This window comes from Actinia tenebrosa, unplaced genomic scaffold (assembly GCF_029948245.1).
Source record: "Actinia tenebrosa isolate PJP-AT-01 unplaced genomic scaffold, QUT_ActTen_1.0 PGA_scaffold0__85_contigs__length_37466705, whole genome shotgun sequence".
In the NCBI taxonomy this organism is placed as follows: Eukaryota; Metazoa; Cnidaria; class Anthozoa; order Actiniaria; family Actiniidae; genus Actinia; species Actinia tenebrosa.
Genome location: NW_028292569.1, coordinates 36500910 through 36518836, shown reverse-complemented (window position 1 = coordinate 36518836; position 17927 = coordinate 36500910). Strand labels below are relative to the sequence as shown.

At 39.9% G+C, this 17927-nt stretch overlaps 1 protein-coding gene across 1 annotated transcript; it reads left to right on the top strand.

The window, feature by feature from the left end:
- Positions 1-131: 131 nt before the first annotated feature.
- LOC116294604 (uncharacterized) lies at positions 132-17815 on the top strand. Its single transcript, XM_031702236.2, has 18 exons — positions 132-740; positions 1719-1845; positions 1980-2116; positions 2623-2755; positions 3028-4693; positions 4935-5008; positions 5940-6189; positions 6937-7060; positions 7798-8078; positions 8151-8227; positions 8486-8534; positions 8615-8665; positions 9149-9280; positions 9478-9812; positions 9882-10804; positions 10895-14849; positions 15014-15745; positions 16345-17815. The coding sequence occupies exons 1-18, from the start codon at positions 349-351 to the stop codon at positions 17080-17082; spliced, it is 10176 nt and encodes a 3391-aa protein (XP_031558096.2). The 5' UTR covers positions 132-348; the 3' UTR covers positions 17083-17815.
- Positions 17816-17927: the final 112 nt, after the last annotated feature.

Below are 17927 nucleotides of genomic sequence, written 5' to 3'. Positions count from 1 at the left end.
AGAAGAACAACGAAAAAAGAGGAAAATGTAACATCTCCCGAGGAGGGTAGGCTTAGAGACTTTGGTTCAGGCCGTGACGTCACGCATTATATTGGAAGTTGACATTTGATGAAAGGCTACTGTGAGGCCAAAAGCAAACACCAAACTGATGCGACATCAAATTTTATAACAATAACGTGCGTTGAAAGCATGGATACTGCGTAATACTGTGCAACTTGCTTTGGATTTTAGAACTTCGATTCTTTCTTGTAAATTATTGTGTTGATGAACGAGCGATCGTGTGTGACCGGCCAGTGATGGTTTCATTAAGAATCTTCAACCGTTGTGAAGGGAAGTTGATAGTGGACCATGTCTGTTGACATCAAGAATCGTCCCAAACAAGAATTAAAAGCTAATGGAGCCGAGAAGGCTCTACAGTCCAGTACTGAGCCAGAAACATCTTTGAAAAACGACAACGGTGATTATCTAGCGAGAAACAAAGGACCAAGGCGTCCTTCACAACCACAAGATGAAGTACTTACACTCGAGTTTAAGAAGTGTTCTCCTAATTTTGGGATTGTTTTAGATTACAAAGACTCCATCAACCCGTCGTTACGCTCTAAAGCAATGTTAGGAAATGCTAAGATCTCCAAAATTCTACCAAATAGCCCTGCTTTTATGGATAAGAGACTGAAAGTTAATGACAGAATACTGGAAATAAATGGAAGAGATCTAGCGAAAGCAAGCCTTGAAAGATCTAGGTACGTAATGCGTTCTTAATGGATTTATGATTAAGGTTCAATTCTTTTTTCAGCAGAGATTAATGAATGACACGACTATGGTTATTGTTAACAGAGTTTATATATTTTCATCCCTTCACTTGCTACAAATCTAAAGAACTACAGATTTATAAACAACAACAGAACACTTTAATATACATGACTGTATAAAAACTAAATCAGTCAGCTTTAGAATAGTAAATATGACAACATACTGCGGTGTTCACCGCATTTGTCTGTGTTTTCTGTCCCCTGGCGGGTCTAATAGCTTGCGCAGTTTGTGTATGTGAATGTGTGTGAGAATTATATATAAGATATTTAAAGTTATCTAAGTTAATTAGCTATTTTTACAGATTCATACTTATATTATATTTTATTTATTTAATTTATTTTATGCACGACCCCACAAGCTTTTAGCTTTAAATTTTATCGTGTTTAAATAAAGGTATTCTATTCTATTCTATTCTACTGTACGTTCGTGTCAAGATTCAATCCAGAAGATATTTGTGTTTTGGTATTAAATTCCATCATGAGTCGGGCGATTGATGTACTTAATTAAACCGTGTTCAAATATTAATAGTAGACCCATATTTTTGTGTCCTCTTAGTGTCTCACCGCTAGACTCATTCGCTAGTATTTCATAACACTCTAGAAGGGCGTTTAGCTTCACAGCTTCAAGTCAGCTACATTATATACAATGTTCCTTGAACTTGCTAAGTTATTTTACTTATCTACACTTGATTTATCCTAAACGTGCCTCATTTATATTATCATATATAACTATAGAGTTTAATTATGGTAACCACAAAATTTCTGGAGAGATTATTCGAACAGGTTACACAATGTAGTGATTGTTTATCAAGATTGTCTGTCTAACAGAGATATGGTCCATACTGTCATGCCTATGTTTTGGAGATAGCAACATTTTATTGGGAATTAAAGACTTACTGTTTTATACAGGCTATATTTGAGCAGTGCTCTTCGCAGTGGTAAACTTGTGCTGAAAATCCTGCGTAACTCTACTGTTAGTTCCTCTGTTGCCATGGCAAATGGTGGTGCACAGCTATATTCAGGAAATATAAATCAAGTAAGTTTACAAGATGAGAGCATGTTAAGATGAGAAGTCAATTCATTTCCCATCGTATTATTCAGCCAAGATAACTCATATTTCCTTGGCTTTTGCATTGATTATCTTTTTATAATTACTGTTTTGTTTTGTAGAGGAACATTACAAAGAAGATACATATACTAAAGAATAGTCGAGGGCTTGGAATACAGATAGCACAGCATACTGATCCCAGCACTGGTAGTGTGGGGATATTTGTGTCTCATATTGATGCTGGTGGTGCAGCAGCAAGGTATTATTTGCCTCTCCTAAGTTTAAAGGGTGAATGTTAATCAGGGGTGGATCCAGGGGTGGTGAGGGGATGACTGGTCACTGCTCTCTGTTTTACAAATGATAATGATCTTTTTATCATCAAAAATATGTATGCAGATAAAATTTTACTAGCTTTACTTGATGCTGTCAAAATTAACTTCCTTCAATTTGAAACCTTTTTTTCACCACTTTTCTTTTCTGTTATGGGTTTCCTGTGGTATGAGCATGAAGTAAGCTGTAACAGTCACCCCCTTTTACAAATCCTGGATCTCCCTGGTTATTGAAGTTATAGTTCATTGAGTTGTGGGAATATCAGAAAGTTCAAATTCAATGTCATATTTTTATGCACCAGTCATTGCCAGTCATACTTCAATCTTTGGTCAAGTGAATTGATTCCCATTCCCACATTACTGGTTTTGGCGGTTTATCAAAGATTGGACTGGTTTTTCTCATTTTTTCATATTTCCATTGTTTCATCGTGTTTAGAGATGGTCGGCTAAAAGTTGGAGATGAGCTTTTATGGATAAATAAACACAGTCTTATAGGAGCCTCACAACAGCAAGCTATTGACTATCTAAGAGCATCGCCTTCTCTCATCCAAATGGTGATATCCACAAAGGTATATCCCTATCAACATTTGGTTAATAGTATTATCCACAGACCTTCCTATTAGCATGGAATGCCGTCCATTTCGTGCAGCATGTCAGTTCTTGAGCAATGTTTCTTTCTTTATGTAATGTCGTTTGGTGGGTGTCAGTCAATGTTTTCATGACATTGTCAGAAAGATTCCATTTCCTTGAAACACCTTGATTAATATACATAAATACATGCGTTAATAATTTATGGTAAGTTTAAAGTTTAAGTCACATATGATTCATCTTTCATCTTTAGGATGATGGAACTTCCATTCCAAGGCCAAGAAAACCATTACAAGATGACACTTCGCCATCCCCATCATCAACAGCAACAGCAACAATAACACCGACATCATCCCAGAGGCTTTCAAAAGTTAGAAAACCAAGTTCTTCAGATTCTTCTTACGTTTCCTCTAGTAAATTAGCAAATCAACGTCGAAAGATTAGCCAAGAATACTCGTCTAGACCCCTGACATCTGACAAGATAGAAAAAACTAAAGGTGTCAAAGCAAATGACTTGACAGCACCCAAGGTACAATTACGACAAAAACAGACGAATGCCAAGGCAAAGACATCGGAAAATATAATCAATGATACAGAAAAAGAAGCTACCAAGCAAGCACAAACTCCTTTCGCTAAATCCAAGCCGTCTGAGTCTAACTTGAATGATAATAGGACAAATGATAGAACAACAGATTTTGTTGCTCAAAAACTGACGACTGAGAATTTAAAGCAGAGAAACGAACGCAAAACGAAAGAAATGTCAACTGATTCAGGAAAGGAAGTAGAAGAGAGGAAGGAGAAGAAATATACAAGTAAAGCAAATACAGTTTCTGCAAGCGAGCCTGTTTCGGAGAAGAATGAGGATGGCAGGATAGTGACTGAGAATTCTTCTTGCCGAGCTGGTTCAACGAGTGCTTCTTCCGCGTCGGAGCAACCGATACATAGGAAAACTAATAAAGATATTCCTAAAACGACAAGAAAAGGAAGTGAATACAGTTTACCAAGATGGTCTTCGTTTGGCAGCTCAACCAGTACTGAAAGCAAGAAGTCAAAAGAGGAGGATTATTCTCCTAGTGATGCGCGCGGTGACAAGAACGAATATGACAATCAAAATTACATTTTCCAAGATAATAAAAATAGCAGGTCCTCCGCCAATAATCCATCTCGTCCAAGGCTCATCAAGGCTCATTCAATAGACTCTCTTCCAAAGAATGTTAGTGATGATAATAGCTCAACTCGATCTAGAACAAGATCTCGCTCCTCAAGTATTTCTTCAGAGAGTTCACAAGGTTCAAGGATTGGAGCCAAGGTAAAGAAGCTTATCAAGTCACTATCATCTGAATTTCTCTATGCGCGTGGTGAGGCCAGTCAAGACAGTGAACCAACAGCAATGGAAAACAAGTCACTCGCCAGAAAACAATCAGGAACTACTTCAGTTTTGAATGACGAAAATAAAAGACGAAATGTTATACCCGTGTTAGACGGAGCAAAGAGAGTGAAAAAGCGGATGATTAGAGCGTTTAGTAAAGATAACCTGAACACAGAAACACTTGAATCTACCCCACGCCCCAAATCACCAACCATACCAGCAAGTACCCCGGTAACAGGGCTCTATCTTGGGTCCACCGCCGAGTCTATATCAACTGAAGGACACCCAACACCAGTAATGTCAGTAGGAACCAATAACCGAGAATCACCTCAAGTTACCAGGAAATCGCCTAACCTTCGTACTAAAACAGATGGACATGTTGTCCAGGATGGTGACGTCATCACTGTGGTACTAGTCAAGGGCATGGCCGGGAAGGGACTGGGGTTTACTATTGTTGGTGGTAAAGGATCCCCTAGAGGAGATCTCCCGATATATGTGAAAAACATCTTACCAGGTGGTGCAGCAGTAGCTGATGGACGACTTAAGAGAGGTAAGCTGTCACGTGGTCTAGTTACCATTCCCTCGCTCACTTTTATCTAATACTATAGTAATACTGAGCCGTGTGTCTATTTGTTTGGCTAATGTTATGTAGTAAATATTTCCTATTAGCTCAGTATCATGATGACAGTCTTACCAAAGGGAACAAAAGCGCACCCGCTCGCCTAGGTTTTATTTTTTCTAAACTGGATGGAGTTTGAGTATTGATGTAACTTTTGTTACCTTTCCTGAAGGGTATGAAATATTGTCGGTGAATGGGATGGACCTCGAAGGATGTACACATTCCCATGCACTGGAAATCTTTAAGGTGAGTAACTTAAAAAGACCTCCGATTATTATTGGACAAAAACCACTAGTGTTTAGTATCATTTATCGTTGAGCGGCTTTTCCCTACTTATAGACACTGAGCAAGTGAGGTTTGTTATGTCTTCATACTACTGGGCCTATTGACACAGCTGTTATGTTGATGGGGTCTCCAGTCATCAAGGAAAAAAACATTTTCCACCCATGCCGGAAGTCACGTGACTTAGATGAATGATTTCCATCTCAGTACTGAAAATATCACGTGTAGTTAACCGTGATATATTATTATTAACTTCACTTTGTATGGCTTTACGAGGATTTCTATTCAATAAAAATAACAGTTTTTATGCTTATGATTCTAGCCGTTAATATTGACACAATGGTCGAAGTATAGATTATCGGAAAAGCCGGCGTGTCCCTAAAATTCAATTTTTTTGAGTTGAAATCTCGTTTTTACATCGGTTTCCTTCTTCCCAACCGGTTCCCAGATTTAGTTTATTGTTTCTATTGTGTAAGCATGTTTCTATTTTAAGAGTAGTTATTTTGGTTTATTCTGAGTAAACTAAACTGTTTCAACGGGTATGGTTTTCACCTGCCCACCCCTAGGTAATTAAAATAACAGTTTTCGAGTATTGGCTTGACAATGGATCTATTAACACCCAGTATACCACCCGTTGATAACAATTTCACTTCAACCAACATGAGAAAACGAGTAAAAAAGTTATGTCGCTTCTTGTAGCGGAACAAGCTAAGTGTGAGAAAGACGAAGTATTATCCGTGTACAGCCATTCCGCTAGTTTTACCTGGCTAGACAAATAAAAATACGTAGTAGGATGCGAGTACAGCATATGTAACATTTGCATAGTTCAAGTTATGTCAATAGAGAGCCAGGTGCCGTGCCATCGATAGTTTACAATCAATTATTCTTTTTGTAGAATGTACGCCGTGGAATCGTCACTTTAAAAGTCCGTATTAACGAAAACGGTGGTCCAAGTCTGTCAACGTTTGTTTCTCCTGAAGGCTCCCCTGCCTTAACACGCCGTCACGAGACAGTACGGTATCCCTCAGGCGGTGGTGGCGCCGATACCTCCAGCTCTAGTGGACAGGAATCACCCAACATGTTTCGAAAACTGAGATCCAAACGAAGCAAGAAGTCAAAGATCACAGAAATAGTGCTTATCAAAGGTAACTATGAGTAATGTATTTTAGTTCATGGCGAGTAGTCGTTTTGTTAATAGTTCTACTGATGAAAAAGTGATTCCATACCAGAGGATTTTTTTAAAGTTCTGGATATATATAAGCGTATCCCAGCTGCCTTCGTTTGTCTTTTTACAATGTAAACTTTACTGACTCTTTGTGACTGGTTTTCAATCTCATCTTGTTTTGTGAATACCTCAGAAATATTGAACTGTACTCTGTGATTCGATTTTCTCCGGTATTTCGTCATGAAAACTTCACGTTTAGTCTCTGAACCATTGCCATTCTTGGCAAGTCATCTTCATATATCTTCTTCTTATTCGTGAATATTTTTGGGTATAAATGTTCGAATTAATCTCAGGTGGGTTTGAGATCCTGTATTTTTGTTAACAATCATTTTTTGTCCAGCTGCCTTAATTGTTTAAAAACAATATTGTGAAAGACTTTCTCCTTACTCCATATTTTGTATAAAAAAACCTAAATCAGTTGTAAGTCAAGAGAAATATTTTTTATTCAATTTTTCAAAGTTGTCTTCAGTCCCTAACTAGGCGACTGGAATTAAGGAAAGACTGAGATTAAATCATATCGAAACAAACTTGTCTAGATCGCCCAGCTTTCCTTATATGTTACCGATACTAACTATTCATAATAATGAGTAATGACAGATGATAATCACTCGATAATGAGTAAGTAATCAAGGTAATTAATGAACCGTCGGTCTGGTTTACTTTACAGAGCCTAATATCAGTATAGGCTTGGGCCTGGGTTCTACGCCTCCTTCAACTCAATCGAACAAGCAAGGATTATTTGTACAATATCTTGTTGAGGAATCAACCGCTGCAAAAGACGGCAGGCTCAAGTAAGTTTACCTAAACTTTTCCATTTTATGCCAGCTAGATAACTTTGTGTTACCGCCGTTTGCATTGCTACGCGGCCACCCCAGACAAAAATCGCGACGTGCACTTTGCAATAGACTGCCGTCAATCAAACAAGTTGAAAACAACTGCTAGCTATGCATCGCTCATGTGATATTCGAGCACTAGTCGAGTGTCAGTCGTGTGCTAGTCTGTACTAGTCGTGTGTCAGTCGTGTGCTAGTCGTGTACTAGTCGTGTGTCAGTCGTGTGCCAGTCGTTTGCTATGCTAGTTCTGTCCAAGTCGTGTGCGACCGTCGTGTGAATCTCGTACCCAGAGCCTGCGTTTCTTCTGACCTGCGGCAAAGAACGAGGCTCTGGCATAATCCATATTTTGGCACATGCGCAATTTTCGGAAAGTGAGATATAAACGGTCAAAATAAGCAAAGTAAAAATTAAATCGAAGTAAAAATCAAAGCAAAAATCATAGTACAAATTTAAAAATCGGGGGGGAAATATTTTTAATTTTTGGCAAGTCTTTGAACGCGTGCGCTGTTATACCGGAAGTCCAAGAAATCCTGGTCTCAAAAAATGGATTATACCAGAGCCCTCGTTCTTCAACGCAGGCCAGAAGAAACGCAGGCTCTGGGTACGAGATTGCGTCGTGTGCTAGTCCATGCATTTGTCGAATGTTTTCTTCGTTTTTTTTTATATTGATCATGAATCATGATTCCATTTTTCAGAAAAGGTGACCAGCTTCTACAAGTCAACGACCACGACTTATCCGCGGCGACCATCGAAGAGGCTTATCAACTACTCAACACCCTTCCCCACGGGAAAGTGACACTTAAAATCCAAAAGAACGAACCACAAGGAACAGAGAAACTGCCTACTAACGTTAATCATGCTCTAGATAAATTGATCGATGAAAGAACCATACTTGATAAGAAATTAGCCAAGAAACCCGTGGGGGGAGGGGTCAATATTGGTACACTGGATAACAGTAGGTTGTCACAATCGTTTGGTAAGTGAAAAACATGATGGGCTTCCTGTGGAAACGTTTAGAGACTCATTTGCTTAATTTGTTTACTTATAGACGAAGATACATATTTCTGCTCATCAAACGAACCTCTTCTGCCGTTCAGATCAGACAGTGAGAAAAGGAAAGATAAGGTTGGTTATTTTAAAACTGAGTTAGCTTGACTTCCAAAACAGGGTTGGGGTGGGGAGGTAAAAAAATGTATTCTTCGTTTGCAATAGACGTCATAGCCGCCATGTTGGAAGAATTTGACAAAAGATTTTTCAATGAATTCTTTTGTTATATCTTCCAACATGGCGAACATCCCTTTTGTTATTGTGCTCTCTTGGGATTGATTTCAAACCAAGAATGGTTGTAAGGTTGCTTATTTGTTTTCCCTGTATTTTCTCTAGGGATGTACAAGTGCAGTTCATCCAGAGGGTTATGTCGCATCTCTGTCAGGTTAGTAGACCTGTTAGTCATGTTGACCATGACGATGTCAAGCAAAACGTAATCGTTTCGATTTGTTCTGATTTCTTTAGGAAAAAACAACAAGCAAGTTGAGATGATAATCTTAAAGAAATTAAAATCAGGTAATCAATAGCAATAGTAATCATTCCCGGGCTGTACAACCTCACATAGTGCCGTGCATACTGAAGGTTATTGCAAAAGTTTAAATGGCGTTTCACCCATAACATTAGAATAGAAAACTTTTATCGCAGGGTAAAGCGATAGAGATGTAAATAAATTATATAAAGAATCAAGGAGCATTGTCCACACTAACCTTTTGACGAGTGTCTTTTGTCGAGCTAATTTTGATTTCCACTTTATGTTGAAGAGTATACTTCCTTCGAAGGGTTTTTACACCGCTTACCAACATTTTCTTCCTTTACTAAACAAAATAGAGCGTAAAGTTATCCTTTGGCTCGACTTTGGCAGTCCGAACCAACACATCACCAACACACGTTTAGTTTAAAATTCCCGCTTGCTGACTTAGTAACCTCGTCACTCGTAATACACGGGTAAACCATCTTGGCATATTTGATAGTTTTAAACACAGTTCATTTTTCTTACAGGAGAGCTAGGGATGGGGGTGACTATTGATAAGTCACGTGGTAGCACCGTTGTCGAAGGCGTGTTCATTAAAAGCGTCGCAAAAGGAAAATCCGCTGACTTGGCGCAAAGTACTAGTGGCGGGCTCAGACCAGGTAGGATAAACATGTAATCTTGTTGTCATGACGAGATAGATAGGGACAATATTCATGTATCTGAGATGTAGGACTCATTAAAAAAAATAGGATTTGCTAGTATTGAATAATATCTAGGTGTGATAGGTAGTGTTTTCTTGGGGGGAAGGGGTAGGGGTTTTTTGTACCATGTTTACTAAGATGATTGTTGTTGCCAGGTGATGAGGTTCTTGAGGTCAACGGCACGTACCTGAATGGAATGGACCAAGAGGATGTTATCAAGATTTTCAGAGACTTACCGGTGACGACTGTTTTAAAGGTCAAGAGAGCCAAAACAAGGGACGAACTCGCTGCTGCAGAAACAGAACACCCGCAACTATCCAATACACCGGACAACAAGGAAGAACAAGAAGGGGATACTTTTGAAGGTGAACTAGAGATCCCTGAGGGCTTTAAGAAGGTTACTATAGTGATAGACAAACCGAGTACAGCTTCTCTTGGCTTGTCACTCGTACCAAGCCAAGGCCATGACGAGATGAAAGGTTATTTCGAGGTAAGACTTTTAAAATATTATGATTTGAAAATCGTATATTCATTAACTGACTAGTATCTTATTTTCTAGGTTCGTCGTGTTCTGCCTGGTAGCGTGTGTGAATCGGATGGTCAGCTGTTGCCTGGCGACAGGCTGGTATCACTCAATACAGAGAATCTTGCGAATGTCTCTCATTCAACTGCTTTACAAGTCTTGAAGAAGCCCACCAAACAAGCGACTATTGTTGTGTTGAGGGAAGTCACTACAGAACAGAAAGATACGAAAACTGACTCTAACGTGTCCATAGTCCAGGTACATACCCCACGACTGGAACCTCCTCCGAAACCACCGCGTGAGGGAAAACAACATCAAAAAGTAAAGGACGCCAACGAACGATTAATAGAACGCAAGAGTTCTAGTTCTGACCAAGCACATTCTGATGAAGAGGAAAAAATGTCACCTTCATCGGAGCTACCTCCAATCGACGCATCAGAACAGACCAGGTACGAGTCCGTTCCTGTTTCAGATGACGAAGAACCAGAAAATGAAGCTCTTCTTGTACCACAGTCGAGTCTACCTTTATCTACACAAGCAACATCTAAAAAACACATTGTAAAAGAATCTCGGAATAAAAGAAAGGAAGAAGCAAGACCCCTTATATCTGACTTACGAACAGGACAAGACAACACAAATAACGATGATAATGTGGACTTTACTGAGACTCTTCCTGACATCAACAACTTACAGTTCAAACCAACTTCAGTTTCTAGGGATACGACAAGCAAAGGTGAAAGACCCGTAGTTGCTATGGAAATGACAGAACTAAAGACAGCAGCAAATACTCAATTACCGCGTCCACTTATTGGAAGGAGGCATGAGTCCAGACCATTTGTTATCGAGTTTGAGAAAAAGTTTCGTAGCCTGGGGATGAGTGTGAGTCTTGATGGCGAGGCACGGTTGGTGGTATCAGAAGTGTCGTCATTTGGTCTCGTGGGAAAAGACGGCAATATAAGGTACGTTTGTCGTCTTTTTTTCTTCTAAAGTGGTATTGTGAGCACTACCTTATTTTGCTGTTGTTGTTGTTGTTGTTGTTTTCCCAATAGGGTTGGTGACATTATTGTTTCCATCGATAACATCCCGCTAAAAGGAAAGACACCAGAAGACGTTAACACCATGATTAAGACTTGTCTTAAAGGAAAAGTACTGATTGAAGCAAGAACTCCACGAAACAGAGAGATACGCACCAGACCTTTATCAGAAGATAGAGTCCCGTTGCTAATGGCAACAAGTGCTCGAGCATCGCTGGCATACTCGTCTGCAGAATCACTTCATGATAACCCTGCACCAAAACCTGATGATGTTTTATTTAAAACTATTCCTATACTTGAAAAGTTGGATGTGACAGACGAAGACGAGGAGAATAAGTTAAATGATGATGACGTGCCAAACATTCCACCTGTGCCTCTTCCCTCAGATGGCACTGGTGACACTCTTAGCAACCATCAAGCTCTTATTTCGACAAATCTTGGGTATTTAGACAAAGAAAGAGAATCATCCAAACAGTTTACTCCAAGATTTCAACGACAGGGAAGACTTGAAGAACAGCAAGCATCTTATCCACTGGCAAAGGAAGAAGTATCTGTTATTACTAAGGGAAGTCTAGAAGACGTAGAGTCAACACCTACGATCATTGACAGCCCACCTTCTTTCCCTCCACCACCAATACCTGAACTAAGCAACGAGCAAGACATCGCTTCTGTTGTGATGGAATCAGTCCTAGAAACCTGCTTACCTTCAGATTATTCAGACTCACATGATGAACTCAGTTTCATTCCACCTCCTGTCGGAGACTTTGACATCGAATCCGATGCGCTTGCCTTGTCTCCTCCCCTATTGTTTGTTGACGAGGACCAAACCATACTGTCTGGTATAGAACAAACCGTTGGTCCTGATACCAACTTACCAGGAACCCTAGAGGATCATCCCATCTCGCCTCCAAGTGTTTTTAATGATGACACGGAGAGTCTCCCACCAGTCCCCCCTCCACCTCCACCACGTCATGATTACATCATTGAAGACCATCCAATCCGACCTCCCAGTCTATTTTCGGACGACTTCGAAAAGGTACCAAAAGGATTTGAAACATCAGCAGATTTTTTCCTTGACTCCGAAGGTGATAGAACTATCTTAAAACCACCAAGCTTGTTTGATTTTGAGGATGACAGCCTTCCACCGCCACCAACACCACTAAGATCACCTTCAAAAGTGAAGTCTCCATTAAAAAGTTTTTCTCCAAAGCTAAAGCATCGAAAATTGTACGAGAAAAATAAAAGTGAATCAGTACAAGATGATACTTCAACTTTGCCATCTACTCTTCCTCCTAAAGCACTGAAACTTCTTGGTCTGTTCGAACCTCCGAGCAAATCCTCTGACAAACCAGCCTTTACTGCATTGTTTGCAGATGACATGGAAAGTCTCCCATCTGCTCCTTCACCTCCTCGTAAAATCGGCTTAGAAGTCGAGGATGAAATCACTAAGCGATTAAACCTGCCAGACGTACCTGATGATGACATGGTTAGTCTACCACCAGCACCACCACCACCCATTGGTTCACCTCGTTGTAGTCCTTCTCCATTAATCCCTTCACCGTCCCTATTATCAAGCCACCAGAAAGACGCTTATATTAACAACCAAACCAAACCTGAATCACAAAAGGAATTTAATATTGAAAAAGTAGATCAACATGTTTCTCACAGGAACCATGTTTCTTTCATCGAGGATGAAACATTGCCACCACCACCGCCACCACCACTTCTTCCTCCTCCAGACTGTGCCCTGGAAGATGACGCTTCTAGCGATTTTGCATCATCTATCGAGCCAACTTTACCGCCAGTCGATCGTATGTGGGAAAATGACCTTCGCAATTTCCGTAGAATGTCACTTGTCGGAGGAATGGCACCAGAAAGCATCCCAGACACGTCCTCTTCATCTTCCACCAAGGATCAAGAACTCGATTTCTTGCATGACATGATGTCATTGGAGGAATCACTGAGTTCAAAAAATCATCACCATATGGATAGATCTTCACCCTTTCCTTCAGTGCAGGAAGAAACTCATTCTCCGCAAAATGAAGAGTCGAATTTGAATGAGAAGAAAACTGTTGGCAGCTTAGAGCATTGGAAAGACGATGGTTCTCATAGTTATGTTCGAAGAAGCCCGAGGTCTTCGTCATTGACATGTGAATGCCCTGATGATCCTCTTTTAACCGGGGTTCGATGCAACACAATAGGAACCACTAAACCTGTTATGAAACCAAAACATCCACCACCACCTCTTCCTGTCATTGACCATCACAAGGCAAATAGAGCGCCACCACCTCCTGGGAAAATGACCACTCATGCCAGGAAAGACAATGAGGTTGCTTCTTTGGGATCTCAACAAGGTGCTTCTGAACTATATGCCCGGGTAATACCAAAGAAAGACAGAAGAATAGCTTCTCCTGAAAAGTGTACCACGAACAGGAACAAAGAAACTACTCTTTTGGAGTCCCAAGCAAAGGATGTAGACATATATGCCCAAGTTATTCCAAAAAAAGACAAAAAGACGCCAGTTTCTCCCAACAAACGACCAGGTTTTCTCAAGAAAAAAGATGGCAAGAAGAACGCGAAGGACGATGGGAAGTCTAGAATTAAGTCTCCTAATTTACCAGCCGCTTCGCAAGACTCCAAATTTGGTTCATGGAGGAGTAAGCTGTTTGGTTCAAAGGGAAGTTCCGCCGAACAAGTCAAGAACAAACAAAATGAAAAGAAAGAAAAGCAACCAAGATTTAGGTCTCCCTTTAGAAATGACTCCAGTCCAACAAAGCCACCATTACCACCACCCTATAGTGGTACAATGGAACGAAGCGATACAGTCGCGCATCCTTTTCCTACGTCTTACCATGATGATCAAGAAAACACATATGCTGTGGTCCATAAACCAAGGTCTCCCTCAAAGTCCTCTCCACACAAACGATCCAGGCGGATTTCTTCTCCTCCTCCTCATTCACTGGATCACGTGGGTGATGATGATAGTTTATGGGATTATTCAGACGAAGGGAGCTGGGACTCGTTTGATGAAAGTATTCCTGAAGATACGAATGAAGGTGGTCAGGACCTAGACGATCTGGTGGCCACTGAACAAAGACCAAATGACACACTTGACATTGAAAATAATCGGGAAGATCTTCCACTAATGTTTGTGTTGCCACAAAAACCACAAGGAGACCCTTCAGATTTTGATGTCGACCATGAGGAACCAAAAACCAGAAACTCCAAGCCTCCTCCTCCAAAGAAACCTACTCACTTACTTAACATGAAAACCAACAACAAACCACCTGTCCCGAGAAAACCGGATTTCTTGAAATTAAGAAATTTACCCGAAAGAAAGATTGATGCTACTGTTGCTGCTGAGAGTCAAGAAGGTTATACGGGTGTTGGGATAGATCAGGGTTCTACTTTAGTTCAACCTGCTGTGCATGTCAGCGGGGTTACAAATGATTACACAGATGATTTTAGTACAGATGACGACAAACCTTTTGTTCCAAGACCTCTACCACCAATCCCAAATTATGAAGTTGATGCAAATCTCCTGGAAAATAGCGTGATTGAAAACGAAGTCATTCCTGTAGATATTACCACAAATGAAACAATGCCTGATTATTCCGCATTCTTCAATGAGCCAGAGCAAGACAAAAGACCTGTAGTTGACAGAGCAGATACATCATCAAACTCTTTGAACACCCTTCATGTATCGTCAAGTGAAAGAAGACTTTCCTCTTCCTCTGGCATCACAAAAAGCCTAAGCTTCTCGTACCAATCTCGTGACCAATCGCCAATAGAATCAAAAGAAAAGCCTGCAGTGTACACACCTCCAGCACTCAGACGAAGACGGTCATCTTCACTTCCACACCTTACCATGCCTGGTTCACGTACTGCAGGGAGTTTACCAAGCCTGCAGGATCTGATTAATGCAAGGAATGCAGGACCTGATGTAGATGAGGGAGTCATATCAGTCCAGGTAGGTAATTACATACATGCAGTACTTTTGCCCATCCTGTCCTAAATTACCTCACTTGGACTCTAGAGCTGACGTTTTCATTAAAATGCGGTCTTTCTAGAGCTCTCACTTTTCTTCTTGTTTTTAGACCGCGAATGAGTAACTGCATGTTATTTATGTATTAGTTGTTGAAGGAAGAGAAGGCAATTGGTCTGATGATTATCGGAGGTCTAGACACACCCTTAGGAATGCTCTACATCAAGCACATCCAACCAGGATCGCCTGCTGAAAAATGCCAACGTTTGCGAGTTGGAGATCAACTTCTTCAAGTTAATGATGAGTGTTTAGTGGGTGTCACACATGCACATGCTCTTGAGGTACTTAAACAAACACCACCACTGGTCAAGTTGACTGTGGCAAGAACAAAAGAACGTGAAGATCTTGATGTTGATGAACTGGGTAGGAGACGTCGACTGGGGGACCAAAAACCAGCCTTTGCATCAGCAGTAGAATCAAGTACGATACCCAAAGCTGTAGAAGATGTGGCAGTTAGTTCTGGTTCAGATGGAGTTATATCACGACCACATTCTGTAGCCCTTTCTTCATTTGGGTCCCCACTAAGTGATGACCAACCTTACTTGTTCTTGTCAGATTCCTCAGATGATTATCATGATTATGAACCCAGTAGTCCAACTCTGAATCTCTGTCAAAACGATGTTCCTGTCACCATCATTGATGGCATACCTGATGAAGCAAGACTAGAAGAGACGGAAAAAACAAGACTAAATAAAAGCGTTAGTTGGGCCATTAGTGATGAAGACTGTGACATCATTACCGTAGAGCTGTTAAAGAAAAATAAGAACAGCTTAGGATTGACAATGAGTTGTGGACAAGGTGCTAGCTCTGCAGATATAACAGTAAGTTTTATTTGGGTGTTCATGTGATGGCAGCCATGTTGGATGACAGGAACAATTAGGTTTTATTCTTTAAGAAATTGATCCTATTATGCAACATGACTACAATCAACCCTAATGAACGGACCTAAACAGTAGTCCTTATGGAAGAGTGTAACTTTTCTCAACACCAAAAAGTTCATAACTTTGACCAACAATAGACCAGTTTCAAATTCAAAATTATGGCTGTGTTTCTTGATTACAAACTCAATTACAGAATGTCAGCCTTCATTTTGTGCAGAATATTCACGTGTTCCAGTAAAGGTCTGTCGAGTTTCTAAGTGATTATATTGTTGAAGTTGTGCATTCTTTACTTTACCGTTGGTATTAGTGAATACCACTGATACAAGGCTAACCCTGTGTAAATCAGTCTGTAATCAAGAAACACATCAGTAATTTGGAATTCGAAACTGGTCTATTGTGATGTTACAATGGGATTTCTGAGCATGGGTGGACAATTTTAAATCTCATTTCCACTAGTCATGTAAATTATTAACATCTCTTATGATATACCTATGTTAAATACATTGTACATTTCTTAAGCTGTCTTTTTGCCTCACTAGGTTCGGCACATCAGTCCTTCAAGTATAGCTGCAAAAGATGGTCGCATCAAAAAAGGAGACAAAGTTCTAACCATCAATGGGAAAAGTGTCAAAGGAATGTCAAATGCAGAAGTGAATAATTTTTTGAGGGATATTCCAAAAAGAGTTGTCATCGTTGCTTCACGCCCTCGTGGACCCAGGCGGAGAAGCCTTTCACTGTCATCACTTAATCTCTTAAAAGAGAAGTTAGTTGATAAGAGTCCTATGGATGATTCAGATGCATGGCCAACCAAGGAAGATAATAACAGAAAGAGAAACATGATAAACACATCGACTAATGATTTATCTCTCTCACTTGAAAAAGTTCCTCTCGACTTAGAAATTGAAAACAACAACTCCTCCTCTTATGATCGGCTCAAGAAGAGGCTTCTTTCTGGAGGAAACAGTAAGACCCTCAAAGAGATATTAAGTAAGACAACTACTGAGCCTTTCATAAAACAGGTCATCTTGGAGAAAAATGCCTCAGGATTAGGGTTTAGCTTGGGTGGAGGGCGTGACTCTCTTTATGGAGACACACACATCTATGTCAAGTATGTTTTTAAAGACAGTGCTGCAGGAAGGGGTGGCCAACTTAAGTCTGGTGATGAAATTGTAGATGTGAATGGACAGAGTATGCATAATATGTCTAATGTAGAGGCCATAGAAACTATTCGTGCATTGCCTTATGGCACTGTGATTATGACAATCAGACGTAACTAAAAACTACATTAATCCATTGAAGCAAGCCCTGTTTACATCAAGGTAGGGTAACCCTAGTGCTATGGACAAGTCTCTGTTTTCTTTCCCAAGTGAAGACTGAAAACAAGAGTGTGGTCCCTAGCAATAGCGCTGCCATCTTGTTCATGTGCTTGATAATTATTTGAATAAGGAGTCCAGGTTTGCAATAGGAATCATCTATTGAAACTGTCCATCCATAGCAGGCATCATGTATTCAGTTTGACAAGAATATTATTTTATGCAAGTAATACAGCCCATAATGGACATGCAGGGTAAAATTGACTTCTATTGTAATATTATTTATTTTCGTACAATTATCTATTTACCAGTACTTATTTATATTCTAACATCATAATATGCTTTGGCTGGTTTAGAGTAACAGACCTGTTGGACACACCTGCTATTTATTTACGTTTTTTCCTCATTAGCATAAACAAATTCAAGCTACAAGCAAACCGACTCCAGAAATCGAGAGAATGTCTTGCCACACCATTCAATCAAATTTTCAGTAGTTACTAAATAAGACATTCTCTTTTGATTTCTGGAGTAGGTTTGCTTGTAGTTTGAATTTTTATGCTAATGAGGAAAAAATGCAAATAAAGATTGGCCTATAGTAATATGAAGATGAGAATGCTCTTTTTTAAAGTTATACATACCAGTAACTGTACATAGTTATTTAAGTCATTCCACTTAATAAAATAACAAAGGAAACACATTCATGACTAATGTTGATGATGATTGTGTATGCATATAACTAAAGAACCAGAGAAAAAGCTGATCTATGTCAGGCACAGCTAACTCGTAGATCGAACCCTGAAACAACATCT

Coding starts and splice junctions, on each gene's coding strand:
- LOC116294604 (XM_031702236.2), top strand. CDS start 349: ATGTCTGTTGACATCAAGAATCGTCCCAAACAAGAATTAAAAGCTAAT. Junction 2,117..2,622: donor GCTGGTGGTGCAGCAGCAAG/GTATTATTTGCC, acceptor CATCGTGTTTAG/AGATGGTCGGCTAAAAGTTG. Junction 4,694..4,934: donor TGATGGACGACTTAAGAGAG/GTAAGCTGTCAC, acceptor CCTTTCCTGAAG/GGTATGAAATATTGTCGGTG.